Source organism: Diabrotica virgifera, chromosome 3 (assembly GCF_917563875.1).
Source record: "Diabrotica virgifera virgifera chromosome 3, PGI_DIABVI_V3a".
Taxonomy (NCBI): Eukaryota; Metazoa; Arthropoda; class Insecta; order Coleoptera; family Chrysomelidae; genus Diabrotica; species Diabrotica virgifera.
The window spans coordinates 88,960,244-88,985,584 of record NC_065445.1 but is presented as its reverse complement, the minus strand read 5'-3'; the positions used below and the strand labels follow the sequence as shown (position 1 = coordinate 88,985,584).

At 31.8% G+C, this 25,341-nt stretch overlaps 1 protein-coding gene across 1 annotated transcript in view; it reads left to right on the top strand.

Moving 5' to 3' along the window:
- Positions 1-25,341, top strand: part of LOC114329905 (uncharacterized) — a 787,321-nt gene that overhangs the window by 454,098 nt on the left and 307,882 nt on the right. Inside the window, exon 3 of the mRNA XM_050645282.1 lies at positions 14,274-14,405. Coding sequence (XP_050501239.1) covers positions 14,274-14,405 — 132 coding nt within the window. The remainder of the gene's footprint in view (positions 1-14,273; positions 14,406-25,341) is intronic.

Sequence of the window (25,341 nt, the reverse complement as noted above, 5' to 3'; positions counted from 1 at the left end):
GAAAAACAAAAAAAGTCAGATTTGCTTTTCTGAATATCATGTATTTTTTTGTTTTTCTGTTAGACAAAAATTGATTAAGCTTTGGTGTATCTAAATGTGCATACATTCGTGATCAGTGACTCGTTCAACCCATTTTAACTACAGCCCTTTCAATAATAAGGACTTTGAGCTGATGAGACTTACAGATCGTATAAACAATATATACACGAGTCAAGAAACTTGTAAAGTCGTAACGATTAAGTTCATTTAAGATACTAATTAGGGGGTGATTTTCTCGATTTTTTTACCAAAACCAAAAGGGATTAACTTTATTTTGAGCGTAACTTGTTTAATTTGGTTGTTAGAAATTTTATTATAAAACAAAAATGAAGCTTTTTTAAGCACTTTAAATAAGTTGTAATGAATTTTCCCCGAAATGTGCTTAATTTTTGGTTATTTCACGTTAAAATCTTCCATTTGGAATTTGACGAATATGAACCTATTTTTCATTAGCTATAACTCTGCTTCTACTAGGTGTAGAGACGCAATATATACACCATTTTTTGAAATTTTTTACAGGCTATATTTTTGCTAAGAATGTTTTTTCGACAAAATACTTACTATTTGAGTTATTTACGAAAAACCGTCTAAAAGCGTGGTTATTTTGTTGAAAAAAATGAACATATTCACTGCCAAATAACTCGAAAAGTATTGACTTAGTGAAAAAACTCTATAGAAGAAAAGTTACTTAAAATTAGCCAGTTTATCCATTTCCTGACTTTCTTTGGACGAATATTTTTTCACCCCCAAGAGGGGGTGAAAACCACCCCCAGGGCAAAAGCACATATCAGCACAATATCACTTTTTTTGTTTGACTTGTTAGCTATGTGTATGCCAAATTTCATGTAAATCCAAGCGGTTCTTTAAAATTTAGAGGTTTTGCAATATTTTACCGTTAAAGAATGGACTATAAGGGTATTTTTCCGTGTTTGGTACCCGGTTATTATTCCGCATGAATGCCTTTATTGCTGTATAGTTATAAAAAAAATATATTAAGCTTTAATAAAAACGAGAACCTGAATAATAATTTTATATAAATCATAACTTTCACTCTAACGCTAAATAAAGAGGATATGGGTACCAAAATGTGTATTAAACGAAGAGGGCTTGACTATAGATATTAAAAATGACCAAAAATTATTAACAATCGTATCCAAAATACTTGAAAGATTACTCAGATTGAAAGGTGACAGAAAGGTTACAAAAAATGAACTCAGACCCCAACACTCAGAAATGGATAGCCAACCACCAATTTGGCTTTCGAAAAAAACATTCAACGATACAGCAGGTTCATAGCTGCTCCATACAGCTGCCTTCGTGAGAGACCAATGTTCCTCAGTTTCATTTAACAATATCCAACTTTCTCAATCCTCTAGCACCAAATACCTAGGAATACATTTTGACCCAAAACTCAATTGGAAAGAGCATATTCTTGAGAAACGAAAACAAATTCAATTGAGAATGAAAAATCTAAACTGGCAAGTAGCTAGAAAATCGAAAATGACCCTAGAAAATAAAATCCGTGTCTACATCTACAAACCTGTCATAAAACCTACGGACATATTCAATCCAACTCTGGAAATGTGCCAGTAAGTCAAATATAAATATAAATATACGAATATACAATACAATTGTTAAGAGTATAATCACTTACAGCAGTGAAGTATGGCAAATAAAAGAAAGATACAAGAGAAAACTTGAAGCAACAGAAATGGATTTCTGGAGGCGCTCAGCAGGAAAATCAAGATTAGAAAGGGTAACCAACAACAGAATTAGGGAAATAATGAATGTGAAACACACAATAGTAGATGACATTAGTACCAAACAGCTTAGATGGTATGGACACGTACAAAGAATGTCCGAAGAACGACTCCCGAAACAAATCCTAACGTGGACCCCTCATGGTAGACGAAAAAGAGGAAGACCCCGCCTGAGTTGGAGAGAAGGCATAAATCGAGAAATGAGAGAAAGAGAATTGGATGAAGACCTTTGGATGGACCGAAGTGAATGGCGACTAGGCATCGGAAGACGTAGGAGAACGTTTTAAAACCGATATATATATATATATATATATATATATATATATATATATATATATATATATATATATATATATATATATATATATATATATATATATATAAGTCAAATATACCCATAATTCAAAGAAACCAATCGAAAATACTGCGAACGATAACTGATTCACCTTGGTATGTGGTATGTATCAAACCTAAAGGCGGAAATACATATCCGCGCCGCGAACTCCGCGCCGTGTGTGCGCCGCGCGTTCGTGGCGCGGATATTGTTCGTTAAAATTTTTCATTTTGACGATCCAGAGGAAACTTACGAACGTTTAGTAATTGTAGATAATCATGTCTCTGTCCTGTACTTCTACTACATCTTATTTTGGTATTGTTCTGAAACTATTTTCTTGTGTCATCTTATGCAATTTACTATTTTATGTGGAATAAGCCACAGTTTGGGAACATTTCGGGAACTACCTTTTTCGCTTCCTGGCAACACAAATATAATGGTAGGGGAGCCCAAGCGGGGATTTTTGCAGTTACTCGAGCGCGTCAGATTATCATATGGGGAGAAACGTGGTACCCTGCAGATGTACCTCCACCATATATTGACAGGGGAGTTCGTTCAGGGGGCCCGAAAAAAAATCTATCCTTAAAATATTCGAAATTGTCAGATTAAAATATGCAAAAGAGTCTATATTTCAAAAATATGACGATTTGAGCGGGGCGTACGGAAATGGGTGAGTCAAAAAGTTTCACAAAAAAAAGCGAATATTTCGCGAAATGAACGTCAGATTGAAAAACTAAAAACTACGTGTTCAATATTTTTCAAAAATCTATCGAAAAATACCAAACTTGACCCCCCACGGAGAGGGGTGGGGGGTAAATTTAAAATTTTAAATACAAATCCCGCGATCTTTCGCAAAATAAACATCATATCGAAAAACTGCAAAATACACTTTATCAATTTTTTTGAAAAATTTATCGAATGGTTCCAAGCACGACCCCCACGGAGGTGAGGTGGGGGGTTACTTTAAAATCTTAAATGGTAGACCCCGTTTCTTATTGCAGATTTGGATTTTTTGTATGAAAATAAACAACTTTTATTCGAAACATTTTTTTGAATTATGGATAGATGGCGCTATAATCGGAAAAAAGATTGTTGGAAATGGAAAATTAAATTAAAAAATGGGAAGTCCCCACTAAAATGGAAAATTTTACTTAACTTTTTTGGTTTTAGGACCTAATAATCACAACCCAATAGGTCCCCAAAGCGCTCGAGTGACTGCACATTTAGCATACTTTGCTCCCCTACCATAATATATCTGCTTGTTCCTACAAACAGAAACAAAATTAGAGAACTATAGGTACTTCCAAGTCATGCGATACCTTTTTCGTTTTCCGGTGTCACAATTGTAATGTATCTGCTTGTTTCAACTGCGTAGCTTCACTAGAAACGAAATTAGAGAACTATAGGTTCTTCCAAGCCCTGTCTTAACTTTTTCGCTTTCCGGTGACCCAATTATAATATATCTGCTTGTTCCAACTCAGTTGCTTCACCAGAAGCGAAGTTAGGAAACTATACGCTCTTTCAAGATGTGCGTTACCTTTTTCGCTTTCCGACGACACAATTATAACATATCTACTTGTTCCAACTCCGTTGCTTCACCAGAAGCGAAGTTAGGAAACTATAGGCTCTTCCAAGTTGTGCGTTACCTTTTTCGTTTTCCGGTGACCCAATTATAATATATATGCTTGTTCCAACTACGTTGCTTCACCAGAAGCGAAGTGAGAAAACTATTGGGTCTTCCAAGTTGTGCGTTAGCTTTTTGGCTTTCCGTTGACCCAATTATAATATATCTGCTTGTTCCAACTCAGTTGCTTCACCAGAAGCGAAGTTAGGAAACTATAAGCTCTTCCAAGATGTGCGTTACCTTTTTCGCTTTCCGACGACACAATTATAACATATCTACTTGTTCCAACTCCGTTGCTTCACCAGAAGCGAAGTTAGGAAACTATAGGCTCTTCCAAGTTGTGCGTTACCTTTTTCGTTTTCCGGTGACATAATTATAATATATCTGCTTGTTCCAACTCCGTTGCTTCACCAGAAGCGAAGTTAGAAAACTACTGGGTCTTCCAAGTTGTGCGTTACCGTTTTGGCTTTCCGGTGACCCAATTATAATATATCTGCTTGTTCCAACTCCGTTGCTTCACCAGAAGCGAAGTTAGGAAACTATTGGGTCTTCCAAGTTGTGCGTTACCTCTTTCGTTTTCCGGTGACCCAATTATAATATATCAGCTTGTTCCAACTCCGTTGCTTCACCAGAAGCGAAGTTAGAAAACTATTGGGTCTTCCAAGTTGTGCGTTACCTTTTTGGCTTTCCGGTGACCCAATTATAATATATCTGCTTGTTCCAACTCTGTTGCTTCACCAGAAGCGAAGTTAGAAAACTATTGGGTCTTCCAAGTTACACCTTTTTCGCTTTCCGGTGACACAATTATAATATATCCGCTTGTTTCAACTGCGTTGCTTCACCAGACACGAAGTTAGAAAACTATAGGTTCTCCAAGTCGTACGTTACCTATTTCGCTTTCCGGTGACACATAATATATATCTGCTTATGAATGTTTTTTTGATATTGATAACTATTTCCGAAGTGAAAGTCGAAAGGTCAAGTAAACTTGATTTCAAACTCGAATTGTGGCTCATGCCCAAATAAAATAATAAATCTTATTTTTAATACATGTTATTTTTAGTACAACAATGAACTAACATTTTTTAAAAAGGTCCGCATGTACATTTTTTTTATTTCAGCTTCTATTTCCGTTCAGATCGGATTTAAGTTGTTTCTTTAAATTAAATGGTTCTTTATTGAGGATCCCACAATAATGATTTTCCACGGTAAACATCATTTTCCTTCCGACAGTTCCGACCATTCCATTACTAACAAATATTCAACTCATGCGCGCCAAAACCAACAAACCACTCGCAAACCCGTCCAAATACGTATTGCGAACCATCAAAGCGTTTGTTGAAAAACCGACAGAATTTAGATCGTGGTGCGCCGTGTGCGTGCCGTTTGTGCGTCACTTGAAAACACGTACTAATCTGACGAATACGCTGCGCGCGAGCGGCTCGCACACCGAGCAGAGCGCATATGTATCTCCGCCTTAATGCTTCATAGACGTTGAGAGGTGACTCAAATTTTTTTGCAGAAATTGCTTGAAAATAACTCAAATAATAATATTTGAGTTATCCTCCCACTCAAAATGGTCCGGAACATTGTTTAAATAATCAAAATGTCAAAATATGAAGGAAAAATTCGATGTTTTTATTGGTTTTTTGATTATAACTTTAAAACTATTCATTTCTGAGAAAAGTTGTACTAACATAAAAGTTGCGTAATTAAATTTCCTACAATACAGAATTGGTTGAAAATTTAAAAAATAGTCACCCTTGTTGAAAAATCGCAATAATTGCCAAAAAAAAACATACAAAAACAAGTATTCGCATTTTACGTTTTTCAACTATTTATGCTACACATAGGACCTCCATATTTTACCCAGAAAAACTTTGATATAGTAAAACAACACTGTATATTTCATTAAGATCGGTTTAATAGATTTTGCAAAATAAATTTTGCAATCCAGCTTTCGTAAAAAAAATTCATTTTTTTAATGTTGCAGGACTGAAATTAAAGCAGATAGCAAGTTGAATTTTTTTTGCTTATAGAAGTGTACTGTACCTTACATTTGCAATTTGCGAAATTAAAATCGATTAATTACCACGGCGTCAGCAAAGTTTTTAAATAAACATTAATTTTTGGTGCTACGCGCAGGACAGCGGTGTTCGATTCACCGGTGTTCGGGATTCGGTGTTCAAATTTCTTCCAATCTTTATGTAATACATATATTATTTTCTTATTCTATATTTTGTGGTATTTTAATATTTTAATTCCACAAAAATCGAACTAATTTTATTATTGTTTGTGAAATATTGTATAAACAATTGCATATGTTTAAAAATAATAAACTTTTATTCTCTAAGTTAAAATATATGAACAAAGAAAGTATTTGCTAAAAAAAGTGTTATTTCAAAGGATATATTATGTGTTTTTATTTCGCAATAAACAAATTTATTTATTTATATCGAAATGTAATAAAAATTAAAATGTATCAATCATTATCAAAGGTCATTGGACTGCCCAATCAGAGCGAACTATCCGCTGTCCTGCGCGTAGCAACAATTATTAATGTTTATTTAAAAAAGTTCCTGACGCCGTGGTAGTTAATCGATTTTAATTTTGCAAATTGCAAATAAAAGGTGCAGTACACTTCTATGCGAAAAAAAAATTCAACTTGCTATCTGCTTTATTTTCAGTCCTGTAACATTTTGAAAAAATGAATGTTTTTTGCGAAAGCTGGATTGCAAAATTTATTTTGCAAAATCTATTGAACCGATCTTAATGAAATTTACAGTATTGTTTTACTGTATCATAAAGTATTTCTGGGTGAAATATGAAGGTCCTAAGTGTAGCATAAATTGTTGAAAAACGTAAAATGCGAATACATACTTGTTTTTGTATGTTTTTTTTTCGCAATTATTGCTATTTTGCAATAAAGGTGACTATTTTTTAAATTTTTTAATCAATTGTATGTTGTAGGAAATTTAATTACGCAACTTTTATGTCAGTACAACTTTTCTCGGAAATGAATACTTTTAAAGTTATAATCAAAAAACGAAGAAAAAAATCAAATTTGTCCTTCATTTTTTGACATTTTGATTATTTAAACAATGTTCCGGACCTTTTTGAGAGGGAGGATAACTCAAATATTATTATTTGAGTTATTTTCAAGCAATTTCTGCAAAAAAAAATTGAGTCACCTCTCAACGTCCAAATGTACTAATATTTTTACAGATGTGCCCTGGTCTATCATGAAGACCTAAGAATCCCGTTCAGACATGTGATAACTACTTCAACCTCTAATAGAACAAAGTTTATACATTGTAAATTATGATTTGGTTTGTTTATTTCTAGTGCATCTTTATTGTGATTTTAGTATAGACCGTCGGACTTCAATAGAACTTCAGCCACCATTTTATCCCTTATACCTTTGAGAGTACTGAAAGATGAAATCAAGAAGAGTAAAATATGTGAAAAGTGTGGGGTTTTCTAGAGAAATCTGCGTGAAAATTGAATTTTCTTTTGAAAATCGCATGTACCGTGACGGTTTACTCCCCTATGCCATTTTACGAATCAATAGAGGATTGATTCTATTTTTAAACATTTTGGCATAAGGGCTACTGGTGCAATAAGAGTGTTAATTATGGCCCATTAACAGGTAATGTTAATAGGCCAGTGTCCGTGATTTTCTTCTTCATGCCACTTGAAAGTTTGTCAGTTTTCACGATAAGGAATCTGCAAAATAATGCACAACGGCAGGTCCGTGAAAACGAAAAATTTTACCTTGGAAAAGTTGCGGAATATAAGGAAAATTCGATTTTCACAGAAACTTACTCGGTTCAACTTTAAATTTCCTTTTCTTTTTGCTTAGCTCGTATGACATTTTCAGTGCACAAAAAGACATACCTAAAAGATAAAATCTTGCTTGAACTTCGTATTGAAATTCGGTGGTTTATTTTGTTTTATTTTGGTTTTAAATTAAATGATTTTTTTGAAATTGTCAATGCGTAACTTGAGACGAATTAAAGCATCTGTACACGACCTTCCATTGTTCATCTGCTAAACTCTTCCTCTGCTGATTTATTAGTTCTTGTAGAACTTTAGTTCTAAGTTTAGGGTCGTATTTAACAAGTTGAAACCTCTGTAGTTTTCTAGCTGCTTTGTATCTCCTTTTTTGAACAGTAGAATTAGTTCGCTCATTCTCCATTCTTCCGGTATTTTATTGTGTTTTATGATTTTGTTAATAAATGTTGTTAATTGTTCTGTCATTGCTGCTTCACAGAATTTCAGTATTTCGTTTGGTATTCCGTCCTTACCTACATCTTACAGCTTTTCTGTTCCTCAGCTTTTCAAGTATTGTTCGAACTTCTTGTGTACGTATACCTATTAACATCTTCATTTGTGGTAATTTCTGGTGTTTCTTCCTCTGCATAGAGCTTTTTTAGATAGTCAATTCGTGTATCTTTTTCTAACCGTGTTTTGGTTCTATTAGTTCCTTTACCTCCTTTCCTTGACATCTTATAAACCGCCGTATTTCTTTTTGAGACCATAAAAATCGTGTTCCATTTATTTTAAAAAACGTTCCCAGTGATCATTTTTTGTGACTCATTCATTCATTGAATCCTATGCTATTCAATTTAATCATGGACGAAATAATCAAAAGCGTCAATAAAGGAAGAGAATGGGAAACAAAGAAGTAAAAATACTCTGTTACGCAGAGGAGCAATATTGATAGCCCAAGATGAAGATGATCTGCAAAGAGTAGTCCACAGATTTAACGTAAAAGCAAAAGAATTCAATACGACAGTTTCATCTTAGCAAAATAAAACAGTAGTAATCAATAAATAATACCAATCAGATGTAAAATAGAAATTGATGATATCAGTAATACCTATTGAACATGTAATGGAAATAAAATACCTTGGAAATACATTGTCAAGCTACGAAGACCTGGACAAATCAAGTACAAAAGGCAAATAGACTGGCAGGATAATATCTTACTAACACTATAAAGTCAAGAATTTATAAAGCCAGTGTACGACCAATAATGACACATGTATCAGAAACAAGACCCGATACAGCCACAACACAAAGACTATTGGAAACGATAGAGATGATAGTACTGAGAAGAATTACAGGAAAGACGCTGAGAGATCAAAAAAGGAGTGAAGACATTAGAAGACAATGTAACGTAAAATGTATAATCGAATGGACACTGAATAGAACAAAAGAATGGAGTAACCACATAAGCAGAACGGGGGAGACACGTGTGGCCAAAATAGCAAGAGATAAATCACCAATCGATAGGCGTGGCATTATCGGTAGACCGCGCCAAACATGGAATGACAACATTCCATAGAGGGATCTATTCGCTAATGAAGAAGCAGAATTGCTTATAGAGAGGAGGAAGAAGAAGAAATTCATTTTAAAGTAAAAATACATACTATATATATAAAATCGGTTCATAACGTTCTACGACGTCTTCCGATTCCCAATCGCCATTGCTCTCGATCGTAGCACATGTCTTCGTTCAAGTCTCTTTCTCTGATTTCCCTATGGATTCCTTCTATCCAGCTTTTCCTAGGTCTTCCTCTTTTCCGCCGTCCTTTTGGTGCCCATCGTAGCACTTGCTTGGGTAATCTGTCGTCTTCCATACGTTGTACGTGGCCAAACCATCTTAGTTGCTTTGTTTTATATCGTCCATTATTGTATGCTTTACATCCATTATCTCCAATATTCTTGTATTTCTGATTTTTTGTATTTTTGATATACCAGCAGATCTTCTCCAGAAGTCCATTTCAGTTGTTCTGAGCATATTTTCGGATTTTTCTTTAAGTGGCCAAACTTCGCTGCTGTATGTTATAATGCTCTTAATAATGCTGTTATAGATGTTATGTTTATTTTCTTTGGAGATACTTTGGTCCCATAGGATTTTGTTCAATAATGCGATAGCTTTCCTTCCTTGCGTGCACCTTTCTTGGATATTCTTGTCCAATGTTCCATCTTGTGTAATTTTAAGACCCAAGTATTTATATTCCTGACAGTGATTAATAGTTATTTCATTTTCCAACGCTAGATTCTGCTGTATATTAGTCCAGGGCCCATCTGTTTTGAGATGGACGTTGAGAGGTGACTCAAATTTTTTTGCAGAAATTGCTTGAAAATAACTCAAATAATAATATTTGAGTTATCCTCCCTCTCAAAAAGGTCCGGAACATTGTTTAAATAATTAAAATGTCAAAAAATGAAGGAAAAATTCGATTTTTTTCTTCGTTTTTTGATTATAACTTTAAAAGTATTCATTTTCCAGAAAAGATGTACTGACATAAAAGTTGGGTAATTAAATTTCCTACAATATAGAATCAGTTAAAAGTTGAAAAAATAGTCACCCTTGTTGCAAAATAGCAATAATTGCGAAAAAACCATACAAAAACAAGTATTCGCCTTTTACGTTTTTCAACCATTTATGCTACACTTATGACCTTCATATTTCACCCAGAAAAACTTTATAATACAGTGAAACAATACTGTAAATTTCATTAAGATCGGTTCAATAGATTTTGCAAAATACATTTTGCAATCCAGCTTTCGCAAAAACAATTCATTTTTTCAAAATGTTACAGGACTGAAAATAAAGCAGATAGCAAGTTGAATTTTTTTTTGCTTATAGAAGTGTACTGTACCTTTCATTTGAAATTTGCAAAATTAAAATCGATTAATTACCACGGCGTCACGAATTTTTTTAAATAAACATTAATTATTGGTGCTACGCGCAGGACAGCGGTGTTCGATTCACATGAAGTTGATTTCCACCAAAATTTCTTCCAATCTTCATCTAATATATTATTTTCTTACTCTATATTTTGTAGTATTTTAATATTTTAATTCCACAAAAATCAAACTAATTTTATTATTGTTTGTGAAATATTGTTTAAACAATTGTATATGTTTAAAAATAATGAACTTTTATTCTCAAGTTGAAATATATGAACAAAGAAAGTTTTTGCTAAAAAAAGTGCAATTTCAAAGGATAGAGTATGGGTTTTTATTTTGCAATAAACAAATTTATTTATTTATATCAAAATTTAATAAAAATTAAAATGTATCAATAATTATCAAAGGTCATTGGAATGCCCAATCAGAGCAAACTATCCGGTGTCCTGCGCGCAACACCAATAATTAATGTTTATTTAAAAAAAATTCCTGACGCCGTGGTGGTTAATCGATTTTAGTTTTGCAAATTGCAAATGAAAGGTACGGTACACTTCTATAAGCAAAAAAAAATTCAAATTGCTATCTGCTTTATTTTCAGTCCTGTAACAGTTTGAAAAAATGAATTTTTTTTGCGAAAGCTGGATTGCAAAATTTATTTTGCAAAATCTATTGAACCGATCTTAATGAAATTTACAGTTTTGTTTAACTGTATCATATAGTTTTTCTGGGTGAAATTTTAAGGTCCTAAGTTTAGCATAAATGGTTGAAAAACTTAAAATGCGAATACTTGTTTTTGTATAGTTTTTTCCCAATTATTGCTATTTTGCAACAAGGGTGACTATTTTTTAAATTTTAAACCAACTCTATATTGTAGGAAATTTAATTACACAACTTTTATGTCAATAGAACTTTTCCCGGAAATGAATACTCTTAAAGTTATAATCAAAAAACGAAGAAAAAAATCGAATTTTACCTTCATTTTTTGACATTTTGATTATTTAAAAAATGTTCCGGACCTTTTTGAGAGGGAGGATAACTCAAATATTATTATTTGAGTTATTTTCAAGCAATTTCTGCAAAAAAATTTGAGTCACCTCTCAACGTCCAAATGTACTAATATTTTTACAGATGCGCCCTGGTCTATACCTCCAACGCACAAAAATACATACTTACTTGAGTAAAAATAAAACGAATTAATTTGACTATTGCTGATGTTGCCGTGGACACACGCAAATAAAAGTTTTAGTTGGATTCAAACTTTTACGTTCCAATTTATTTACCAACAAACTATGTTTTTATTAGTTTTATATGTTTTATAAAGCAGTGGAATTGACATCGAGAATAGATTAATTTATCCTTTTCCATCAACCGCTTCTTCAACTGTCTAGAAACTTTATGATGGCAAAAAAAACTTTTCTTTTATTTGGCTAATATTGAAAGAAGCAATACTGTCGGAGGTTGTTTAATTTCAGACTTGTATGCACATATAGAGTGTTTCATTAATAATTGGAAATATTTTAGCTGTAGATTCCTGGGCTCAAAACATTGAGGTTTAACCCAAATCACCTAGTCAGAAAAAGCTTCTAAGGGAACTAGAGCTCTTTGAAGATGGTGTCTTGTAATTAGTTTTTTTATATCTCCAGAATACAAGCGTTTAGAAAAACGAAAACTGGTACGCCTATTTATCTTTCAGAGATAAATCGATTCCATAAATTGCGAATTTGTAGTACCGGTCATAGGCGTTCGATTTGGATATGGAACCGTTATTTTATCGCATAACTTTTTTGACTTGAACTTTTAAGCTTTTTTTGACACTGGATTATTAAATTGTCAGGTATTGTAGTACTAAAAGGTACTCTTGCTTTTCGGTAGAATATACCGTTTTCTAGAAAAATCAATTTTAAAATTTTTCGTTTCTTGAATTTGAAAACAAATTAAAAAAAACTATTTACGAAAACGAAAACTTACTGTATACCATTATTTTTATAGGTTTTATAGGTTTTAAGAGGTAGTTATTGCGCATTTTTTGCGCAATTGGCGTGCATACGGGTATAAACATTTTAGATACATCCCGTCAGTTTTTTGTATTTCTTTGGCAGCCACAGACATACAACTGACATTCTTCTCAATAATTGAAGAAAATCTTCTGTGTAAAAGGTATATTTATTTAAAACCCCAATAAAGGGCTACATTAAAAGACAGAACGTTTTCGCTCTAAAGAGAGCATCATCAGTGTTCTAAGCAAGCTCTACATGCTAAGCACGCCGACCAAAAGTCTTACATTGGCGTGTTATATATTATACCCTGGCGATGGGTGAAATTTAAACAAGATATACCTCAAAGCATGATATGACTATACCACGTGTACGTGGGTGGTTGAGTTGATTTCTCTGTCTTCACAAAGAGAAAGGTAAAAGCCAACCTTTCTCTTTGTGAAGACAGAGAAATCAACTCAACCACCCACATACACGTGGTATAGTCATATCATGCTTTGAGGTATATCTTGTTTAAATTTCACCCATCGCCAGGGTATAATATAAATAACACGCCAATGTAAGACTTTTGGTCGGCATTTTAAGGGTTTTCACCCATGTATTTTTGGTGGCTTAGCATGTAGAGCTTGCTTAGAACACTGATGATGCTCTCTTTAGAGCGAAAGACGTTCTGTCTTTTAATGTAGCCCTTTATTGGGGTTTTAAATAAATATACCTTTTACACAGAAGATTTTCTTCAATTTTTGTAATTAATGGTATACAGCCAGTTACAGTATGTACGTTTATTCACCTTCCAGAAAGGAATCGATTTCATCAATTACAAACTTCTAGTATTGGTCAGATGCGTCCGTTTTGGGCAGGTCAGCGGTTATTTTATCGCATTATTTTTTTTTTGTCTTTAATTTTTAAGCATTTTTGGTACTTCCTAGATTATTAAATTATGACGTATTCTAGTACTAAAAGTTACACTTACTTTTAAGTTGGTAAAATACACCTTTTTTTTATTTTTTCAAATTTTTTTCAAATTAAAAAAACGAAAAATTTTCAAATTGATTTTTCTAGAAAACGGTGCATCCTACCAACTTGAAGCAAGTATAATATTATATAATGCCATTTAGTACTAGAATACCTCACAATTTAATAATCCAGGGTCAAAAATGCTTAAAAGTTAAAGACAAAAATACAAAAAAATTGCGATAAAATAGCCGTTGAACTAACCAAACCGGACGCTTATGACCAGTACTAGGAATGCGAAATTGATGGAATCGATTTATCTCTAGAAGATAAATGGGCGCATTAGTTTCCGTCTTACTACATAGAAGCGTTCTGGAGGTATTCTAAAAAAAACCTAAGTAAAAGGCGCCATCTTCAAAAAGCTCTAGCTCCCTTAGGAAGCATTTTCGGACAAGGTGATTTAGGTCAACTTGGGCCCATTAATCTACAGTTAAAATATTTTCAATGATTAATCAAACACCCTGTATACATGATTTTTTTCTGTCGCAATGTCCTTTTGAATGAGCCAAATTTTCGTTTCATTTTCAAATTATGGGATATTAAACGGGAACAATGTTGACTACACAATCATACAATATTGTTATTTTACGCACAGTGTAAGTAAAATAATTATTTTTGATCATATTTTGGGCAATATTCACGAACTTCGTGTTAGAGTGCACTATAATTAGTACAACAATAAATTGAGGAGGATGCATAAATAACTTGATCTATAAGTTGTATGAGGTTGAATGATAGTTGTAGCATTCTTTTTAGAATTTTGGTGTGTAAAAATGAGAGTTATCATTGAATTTTTGTTACAGGGTGTCTTTTGGTAGTTCCAAAGGATCCATGGTAGAAACACTCATTTTTGAAACACCAGTACAAGAAGAACCTGAACCTAGTCCGATACCCGAAAATTGTAGTCCATTTCCAGCTGATCACGATCAAACTGAGTAAGTTATAATTCAACCGAAATTCATAACAAACCATCATAACCTTTTATTATATTGTATTTATTATAAACCATACACTTGACCATTAGTCATCATTAGATATATAATAAAGGTTATTTCTATTCATTTATTAAACTATCACTACATAATATACAATATCTTTTCCACGACTAATAAATTAATACTATTATTACTTATAAACTGTATCTCTTATTTGTTCAAACATTAATTGATTTTTTTATTGCAAATTATTCATGTTCATAGAAAATTATATTGTTAGTATTATGACTCTACATCAGCGTTTCCCAACCGGTGGGTCGCGACCCACTAGTTGGTCGCGAGCGGATTTTAGGTGGGTCGCGGCGTGGCTCTTAGAGTAGCTGAATAACGTACATATTTAACATCATGGGTGAGGGATGGGTCGCGAATTTAAAAAAACATCGGAAGGTGGGTCGCCAGACATAAAAGGTTGGGAACCACTGCTCTACATAATAGATCGTTAATTTTAATGCTAGTTTTAATTTAGTTTATAGTCGAGGAAATGAAGCATTTTGGCTCCCAATTTTTTCGTCCAGCATGGATTTACTTGAAATTTTCACACATGGTAGGGAATAGTCCAAGGATAATTTTCTATATCATGCCGCTGTACTCTAAAACGTTGGGGGTGGTTGCCACCCCGAATTTTTTTATTACATTTTAACCATGTAAATCAATGTAAAAAGTAATTCTAAGAAAAAAATGTTTTTTACATTTTTTTCGTAAAACTAATATTTTTCGAGTTATTTACGCTTGAAAGTAACAGTTTTTCGACGAAAAAATCGAGTTTTTTGGAGGGTTTTTTGAGAATATCTCGAAAAATATGCATTTAATCAAAAAAACTGTAAATATCAAAATTGTATCTTTTAAAAACACAAACCAAATTCTTTTTCTGCAATATCTTTAAAACCAATACAAACAGAGATACGGCATGTTAAAAGTTAGCTTTTTCGTCAAATGCATAATTTGAAATATTAAAAGCCAAATAACGGAAAAACTTTGTATTTTTCTAGTTATAGTATACAGTTAGACCTTTCAAAAAATAATAATAAAAAGTTTCTAGTATGAAACTTTAGTGACTTATGATCAAAAAAAAGGTCGGTACCTGCTTTTCTCTATGAAAAATACCAGTGAAAACAACCCCCTAACTCTAACTACCTTCCTAATTAAAAATTGGTCTTCACCTTTCTGTAATTCCTTTCATATTTATATTATCAATACACCCAAGGAGTTTGACCTATTTAAAAGGCATAATTTTAGAAAAATTGGAGTTTAAAGAAAAATTTATTTTTTGCAATTTCCTATTTTTTACATTTACTTCAAAATATCTCCAAAAACACTGGAGATACGAAAAAAATGATGGATTAATAAATTGTAGTTTTTTTAATAACTAAAATTCCTTTGTGCATATGTTTTCATTACAGTGAACAATTAGCGAGATATAGCTGTTTAAAACCTGTATTTACGGAACCACCTAATTCGAGCCCTTTAAACCCACCCCAATTAAAAATTAAGGGATCTTACGGAATTTAGTTTACACAGTCTTATAGCTCTTCAAAAATCCTACAAAATCATTTTTGAAAAACTTTTTATCGCCAAAAAATGAAGGAGCCATGTTAGTAAAACGAATTTTTTTTTTCGAAAAATTCGAATAGTACGCTTATGGATCAATTCAATGTATGTATAATTTGTATAATATCACAGAACCGGTTCGTATACTGGAAGATCGCTAAAAAACTATTTGTTTTTGTATTTGTATATATTTGTAAATTCGTATTTTTGTGTAAATAAATGTTTTTGTAATTCTTTAATTCTACTTTTTTTCTATATAGATCTATTAAAAATTATCTACTTATAAAAATTGTAATGTTATTAAGGGTTGAAATATTATGATATTATATCCTAAAGCATAAAACAATTATTATTTGACCAATAAAAACCAAATTTTACCCATATTAAAGTTTAAAAAAATTTTAAATAATTTTTGACAATAAGGGGTAGTTTACACCCCTAAAAATAATCAACCCCCTTAAGCATGATATAAAATATGAAGTACAGGGTGAGATGATCCTAATCCCAAATTTTATGTAAATCGATGCAAGCCGAAATTATTCTTTTAGGATAAGTAATTTTTTATATATAGCTCCAACAAGGGTGGTTTTAAGGGTTGACATATTATGATTATTAAGCATAAAACAATCATTATGTAACTAATAAGAACCAAATGTTGACAATGTTAAAGTTTAAAATGTTATTTTATAATTTTTTAAAATTAGGGGTAGTTTTCACCCTTAAGAAACCAAAAGCGTACAACGGCTCAATATAGAAAATGAACTAGAAGGTGAAATGAGCCTAATCCCAAATTTTTGTACAAATCTATGCTGGACGAAAAAATTGCGAGGTTTTGCCATTTTTTCAGTTTCATTTCCTTGATATGGCTTTAATTTAAACATTAGTTGACCTGTCGTTATATAATACAAATATTATAATACAAATAAAAATACTTAAGTCGCCCTTATATTGTCTTTTGCCTATATCTGGATGTAGGGTCAGCTTCACTAATCTAATTTCTTTATTAAGTATCTATCTTGGGTCAATATTGGTTCCCTTTATAAACATATCTTGTCTAACCGCCTGTCATGGTGCCTTCCTTGGGCTTTCTCTCCCATTCCTTCTAAGAACAGTAACCTAAGCAATTCTACGTATTGGGTAATTATCATTTTACTCTTAACCCTTCTTTTTCTTCTTATGCAATCCACTCATGGATGTTCGCGATTATGTTTGACCATTTTTCTCTATCCCTTGCTGTGTGCATTAGGTCTCCTTTGTTTCTTAGCCCTGTCCATTGTTTGAAATTACGGAGCCATGAAATTTTCTTCCTGCCCACTCCACTTCTTCCTTCGATATTTCCTTCAATTAACCCCTTAACCCTTCCTTTCATGATTTTTTATTTTTTATGAATAAATTCTGTACAGTTGGCGATGATGTGTGCATACATAATCCTATATCTGTACAGGATAGGAATCCTATTCCTTCGTACCATTCGCAGCATACATATTTTTTTTGCCATGTACACAACAAGTAGAAAATATGTATAATAATTGTTACAATATATACAGGGTGCACCAAACCTCTGGTTTTCTTTGATTACGGCTAAACTTTAAGATATACAAAAAAAATGTTTATAACAAAACTAATGTGTATCAAAGACATCTATAATTTAAAATTATTTTCGATTATACAGGGTGAGTCAGAACGACGGTATGAACCAAAGTTGTATTTTTTTAAATGAAACACCCTATACTTATATTAAATCATTTTTGGATATATTAATTAAAAATATGAAAAATTTGTATAAGGTCTTATAGGCCTAAAGTTAATAATTTTCGAAATATTTACATTTTTATTGAGAAAAATGGTAATATTTAAATATTTATAGGGTTGTGGATTATGTTTTCAAGGTAACAAAAATTTAAGTGATAGGTAAGTTTTTATAATATAGTGTTTTTTGTAAATAATTTAATATCTTTTACTTTTAGCCATAAAATATACAGTGTGATCACTATTTGCAAATACAAAATTTGCTCATTTTTTTTAAATGGGACACCCTGTATATCAATTATGCATGTTGTAGTAAATATTACAACCTTTCTTTTGGTATGAGGTTGTATGTACCTAGTATGTTTCGTTTTGTAGATATTTTAAAAAAACTATAGGTTTTATGTTTTTGCGGACTTTTTATTATAAAATTTTTTGCAAAAAAAAATAATTATAATCTGGTTTTAGAAACATATTCTAAAATATCAAATATGAAAATAAAAACGTAATTTTAAACATTAAAATAAATCGTATGGTAGTACAATTCAATTGAATTTAATAACTTTAAATTGTTTTACAAAAAATATTTTACCATACTAATGAATGCATAAATTAGTTACTAAATTAAATAAACGACCAAATTTTAAATCTACCCTAGTAATTTTTCTACCTCAGCAACTTTCCTGTACCAAATTAATTGTTAGTTATATTGTATTTACGAGTAAGATCAGTTAATAACTTTTTAATTTACCTACATCTTGAAAACGTATAAAGTACGCTTTGAAACAAATGAACGTTATAGAAGTATGTGTATATTAAGAAGTAAACAAAAATTTCAACTACAAAAGTATTACTTACCAGATTTTGTGACACCAGTAAATACTATTCATATTAATAAATAATTTGGCTGATACATTTAACATTCATTTGTTTCAAAGCATAGATACTTTATAATAATTATTATTATGTTCTCAAGATGTAAGTAAATTTAAAAGGTAAATTAAACGTTTAACTGATCTTACTCGTAAATACAATAATTTAACTAACAATTAATTTAGTAGAGGAAAGTTGCTGTGGTAGAAAAATTACTAGGGTAGATTTAAAATTTGGTTGTTTATTTAATTTAGTAACTAATTTATGCATTCATTAGTATGGTAAAATATTTTTTGTAAAATAATTTAAAGTTATTAATTTCAATTGACTTGTACTAGCATACGATTTATTTTAATCTTTAAAATTACGTTTTTATTTTCATATTTGATATTTTAGAATATGTTTCTAAAACCAGATTATAACTATTTTTTTTGCAAAATATTTTTTAATAAAAAATCCGCAAAAACGTAAAATCTATAGTTCTTTTAAAATATCTACAAAACGAAATATGCTAGGTACATACAACCTCATACCAGAAAGGTTGTAGTATTTACTACAAAATACAAAACTTATACATGGTGTCCCAAAAAAAAAATGAGAAAGTTTTGTATTTGCCAATAGTGATCACACTGTATATTTTATGGCTAAAACTAAAATATAGTAAATTATTTAAAAATAACACTATATTGTAAAAACTTTGACCTATCACTTAAATTCTTATTAGCTTGGAAACAGAATCCACAACCCTATAAATATTACCATTTTTCTCAAAAAAATTTAAAAATTTCGAAAATTATTAACTTTAGGCCTATAAGACCTGATACAAATTTTTCATGTTTTTAAATAATATATTCAAAAATGATTTAATATATAGGGTGTTCCATTTTAAAAAATACAACTTTGGTTCATACCGCCGTTCTCACTCACCCTGTATAATCGAAAATAATTTTAAATTATAAACGTCTTTGATACACATTAGTTTTGTTTTAAACATTTTTTTGTATATCTCATAGTTTAGCCGTAATCAAAGAAAACCAGAGGTGTGGCGCACCCTGTATAGTGTAATTAAGTGATGGATTCCACCGATACTCGATGGAAATTCATTTTATCTTAACAATAAAACACTGAAAACTTTTGTTTTTAATACTTCCACAAAATGTATTACAAAAATAATGTCACTTAAGCTGTTTCGACAGTTTGGCTTTCTTAAGTGATGGGTCTACACTTTTTAGTCTGTAACTGAATAGGTTGAGGAGGAGTGAACTGTTTGTCTCAAGATGGTCATCCAAAATTATATCTGCATTTTTTAATTTATTAATTTCCATAGATTCTAAAAAAGATAGCTTAAGGCCTTTATTTTGAATATGAAGAATTTGAAATTGGTCATTAAAAGAATGATTATGACCTAGGTAGGTCCTAGAAGGTGAAGTGCTTATATAGAATCTGTTTTTCTATTATTGAAATGTCTTTTGTGTTCTGCTATAAGTTTGTTAAACGTCCGCCAGTTTGACCGATGTAAGTCTGACTTACATAGTGACTGTCCAAAAACTTATATACCTACAGGTTACCTTATGTTATTGCCTTATTAAGGATGGTTTTGTGTAATTTATGATACTTATCGAGTTTATTATTTTTATGTATCTGATCTAATACATAGTGAGTTTTATGTATGGAAACCCTCATTTAGGTATCTCAGAAAGGGCGTTCACGATTTTTATAGGTTTTTGTAGGTAAGGGTTTTGTAATGCGGCCGATATTATAATGGTAATTACATTGTTGTCAGATCTTCCGTTTTTCTGGAAATCTAATGAACTCTCTTATTTCAAATGGAACACCCTATATATTTTTTACGTTTTGAAGTCCTTGAGAAATACTGATTCTTTTTGATGATATATTTCCTATACCTAAACACCAAATTTCGGAATTATTGCTACATTTATTAAAAAAAAAATTAAACAAATTATAAAAATAATTTTTTTTCGGCACGGGTAGACATTATTTTAGGTTATTTGAATCATTGGAAACAAATAAGTCCTTATGTAATTTTTCTCTAAAATTAATCATTTTCGAGAATAAACAATTTAAAAATAAAAAAAATCGAAAAATGACGATTTTCAAGGTTCAAAAACACAAATAAAAAATATTATCTTTGAAACTACGCAGTACCTAAATTCAACTTCAAGTCTTATTTTATCAGTTACATTGTTTTTTAGTTAATAATGCAGCCGATCGCTCGTTAAATCATGTGCGCTTCATTAAAATATAATTAAAAAGCAATATTTTAGAATAAAACGTGTCAAAAAAACTTATCGCGAGCTGATAGAAGAAGGTTTGAACTTGAATTTAGGTACTTCGTATTTTCAAAATTTATATTTTTTACTTGTGTTTTTGAACCTTGAAAATCGTCATTATTCGATTTTTTTTTCAGTTTTAAATCGTTTATAACTCGAAAACCAATAACTTTTTTAATCATAAGAGAAAAATTACAAAAGATCTTTTTTGTTTCCAATGATCCAAACAACGTAAAATAATGTCTACCCGGGCCAAAAAATTGATTGTTATAATTTGTTGAAATTTGTTTTAAATAAATGTAGCAATAACTCCTAAATTATGGCATTCAGGTATGGGGAATATAACATGAAAAATAATCAGTATTTCTTACGGATTTCAAAACTCAAAAAATATACAGGGTGTTCTATTTAAAATAAGAAAGTTCATTTCTAGACAAACGGAAGATCTGACAACAATGTAATTACCACTATAATATCGGCCGCATTAGAAAACCCTTACCCACCAAAATCTATAAAAATCGTGCAAGCTCTTCCCGAGATAATTGAGAGTTTCCGTACAAAAACTCACACTGTATATTCGATAAAAAATTTCATTTTTCATCTATGGCTTAATTTTGATTCTTTGGTCCACTGTAAGTTTCTATTTGTAACATCATTAACGGAGCCTTTGATGAGTAGGTACAGCTTACTAACTTCGTGTGCAGGTTCCAAAGTCGCTTAATTTGAAGCTGAGCTCTGAACAAATCTGGGTTTGAATGTATTATTTCCCGTTAATCATGTTCCTAATAGGTAATAGTCTCCCTTTTATACCGCTATCGAGCTTTGGGATTATAGCAGGATAGTCTACTATCTCAAGACATACGGTATACAAGGAAGGTAACAGGACCAGTCTACGCCTCAACCGTCTATTATTACCCTTCGTTTTACACAAGGTACTCATTTTATTCAGGCTGTGTCGACCTGGGGCTTGTAAACATTTTTAAAAATATCTAGCTGGATGTCAGACATCCTAACGCATGAGCTATCAGGCCCTAATCATGTTCCTACTTTATTATATTGCTAGGTAATACCACTGGCGAAGCGTCCATGTAACCACTGTTACCATTGGTAACAGTTAAAAATCTTGCAAATAAATATTTTATGACGATGAATAATTCTATTTACCAATATTTTTACCAATAGAAATATAGTATTGTATTATGTGGTAATAGTACCTAACTCAGTAAATAGCCAACTACTCCTAGACACGAAAATATTGGCGAGTTTATGTGACTCAGTTGCACTTTATTATACTCTGTTACCAGACTCATTTCTGCTTACAATGGTTATATACCCACGCTGGCGCTCGGGACCGGCTTGTGACTGAAAATTTTGAAGAAGCGACGGCATAAGCGTGCTGTGTATCAGTAGCGCTGTTACCACATTTAAAATTGGTGACAGTACCTATAAAAAGTGTGCGTGCAGTTAACCATGGATGAGTGTCGCTTCTTAATCGATCAACTACTTGAAAAGTAATTCTCCTTGTATAATTTTGAAGAAAAAAATGAGATTAAAAATGAAATACCTATTTTAAACAATTTAAAAAAGGAATCAACAAAAGTAGTTCGATATTTTAAATTTAGTTGGTACAGTGAAAATCCTTGGTTATATTATGGTTGCAAGAAAAATATACTGTATTGTTGGCCATGTCTTCTGATTTCTACAGAAAAATGGGTGGACCAGGTTCACTATTTAAATTGTGTTAGATTTTTAAAAAGGAGACATGAAATTTCTCCGTTACCTACATGTAAGATGTATACCCAATTTGATTCAGTTTGGCAAAACAAGGCTTAACCAAGCTTTTAAAGCAAATATTGCTAAACATAATGAGTTTGTTAAAAAAATAGAAAGGGATATCCTTAGCACACTTATAATAGATACTGTATGTTTTTGAGCCAAACAAGAACTAGCGTTTCGTGGTCATTTTGGGTGCGACGACTCTGACAATCCAGGCAATTACAGGGAATTGTCAACATTAATTGCCAAAAGAGATCAAAAATTTTGTCAACATCTAAAAGCAACTGTTTTTTCGAGAGTTTCAAGTGATATACAAAATGATATTATTGAAGCTACACTCACCGGCACAAAATTCCGCCACCCAAAGTTTTTGATTAAGTTTTACAATTTATAACTTTATTATTTGTGCTCCGATTTTCAAGATTCTTGCACCAGTTTGTAGGTACATGTATTCATATTGTTTGGTATTATTCCGGTAACAAAAAATTTTGCTTGCATGTCATTGTACAGGGGTGAAAGGAAGCGTTGTATTTTCTCCTAATTTTAAAAAATTCTGTGAAAAAATGGAATAGCTGATTTTGTTTCATAGTCCTGTTATATTTTCCCGGAGGCATCACCAACATTTTATTTTTTGAATTATCTGAATATCTTTTTTCTAGTAAGAGCTGTAGCATTTTTTGTAAATAAAAACACTGATTGACTCATACAATTGAGGTTGGATTGATAAGATTAGAATGGCCCGCATGCAGCCCAGATCTCAATCATATTGAGCAGTTATGGGATGAATAAAAAAAAGCTATTTGCCGTCATCCTAGGCCTCCAGAAAATTTGGTACAGTTGTGGCCCTGGTAGAGGAATATCGGGCTATTCCCCACTCAAGGAAAACATATCTTTATTAGATGCTAAACAGATTGCGAGCAGTCGTTGCTTCAAGAGGTGGACATAACCGCTATTGAATTGTTTTGTTTTGTTGTTAAATTTGTTTTGTTAATTTTAGTGCAATTGATATTTTTCATTAAATAAACCTTCAAATCAGTGTTTTTAATTACAGCTCTTACAAGAAAAGAGATATTTAGATAATTCAAAAAACAAGACCTTGGTGATACCTCCAGGATAATACAAAAGGAGTATGAAACAAAATCAGCCCTCCAATTTTTCCACAGAATTTTTTAAAGTTAGGAGAAAAAACAACGCTTACATTCACCCCCGTATAATGGCATCTAAGCAAAAAAAATTTGTTACCGGAATAATAACAATTGACATCAATACATGTACCTAAAAACTTGTGCAAGAATCTTGAAAATCGAAGTACAAATAATAAAGTTAGAGATTGTCAAACTTAATCAAAAATTTTGGGTGGCGGAATTTTGTGCCGGTGAGTGTATATATACATTTAGCCATATCTTCATTTTTTTAAATAACATTTTTTGCATCTAGTTTTGGTAACACTTCAGAAAAAGTCACGCGTCGCCACTGGATACTCGGAATGCTTTGGAAAATAAATAGAATATATTTTGAAGGTTGCAATTTTTTATTTCATGAGGGTAGTTTATAATCACTTTTCGTTATTTTCATTTTTTTAATTTTATTTCCAAATGGTGCATATATATAATAAAAATAATAATTGTTGGTAATTTACAATTTTGTATGGCCCAAAATTAGCAATCACGTACGCCTCTGTGCCCTGCATTTCCCTCTTATTTAAATTTCATTCATTATGCATCATTCTCATAATAATATTGCCTAGCACTACCAGCTCTATCTATTGGCATTTTTCACAACTCTCTCGGAATTCCCCTGCAACATTCTCGAGTTCTATCATCCGTTTCAAGTTCTGCTCGACTTAAAGCGCTACACGGAAACTCCCGTAACTAAACGATAATCAGCTACAGGCGTGGTTTACGAGGCAGCGGCGTTGCCAGATTGTGGTAGAAGAAGGGCAAATAAAGATTTTTTTTATAATATTTTTCGTTATTCACTAACAAAGTTTCTTTTATTTTTTGTAAGTTGCCCAACGATAAAGATAGCTAATTATTAACGATTTTACATTTAAAAAAGAAATTAATAGATTAAAAAAAGTACAGTAGAACCCCGATTATCCGTGCTCCTCGGGACCGGACGTTGGCACGGATAGTTGAAAAGCACGGATAATCCGAACATTTATTTCTTATTGCAATACATATATACGTATATCCATACATATAGCCCTACCATAAAAAGACAACAGAAAAAATAAATCTTTCATTATGAGTCTCCCTCTCCGCGTATAGAGTTTTCGTCGAGTGATTTACAGTGACGCTATTTTGATAAAACCTCAAAAATGCAATTTAAATCATAGCACGGATAATCCGCAGCCCGGATAATCCGCACACGGATAATCGGGGTTCTACTGTACTTACAATTAAATACCTGTTAAATTTATCTTATATTTTCATTTAAAAGATTCATTTGTCAGGTTGAGGGCAATATTAAAATTAATTTAGTTATTTTTATCCCATTATATTTTTTCAACTGTACGTACCTACACCAAAAAAAAATTTCCTATTAAATTATTATCTCCTTATTATTTTTGGCCTTCACTTAGGTTATACTTTTCGGCGGTTATTTTAAATTTTTTAGTAGGTAGGCGTTGTAAGTTATCT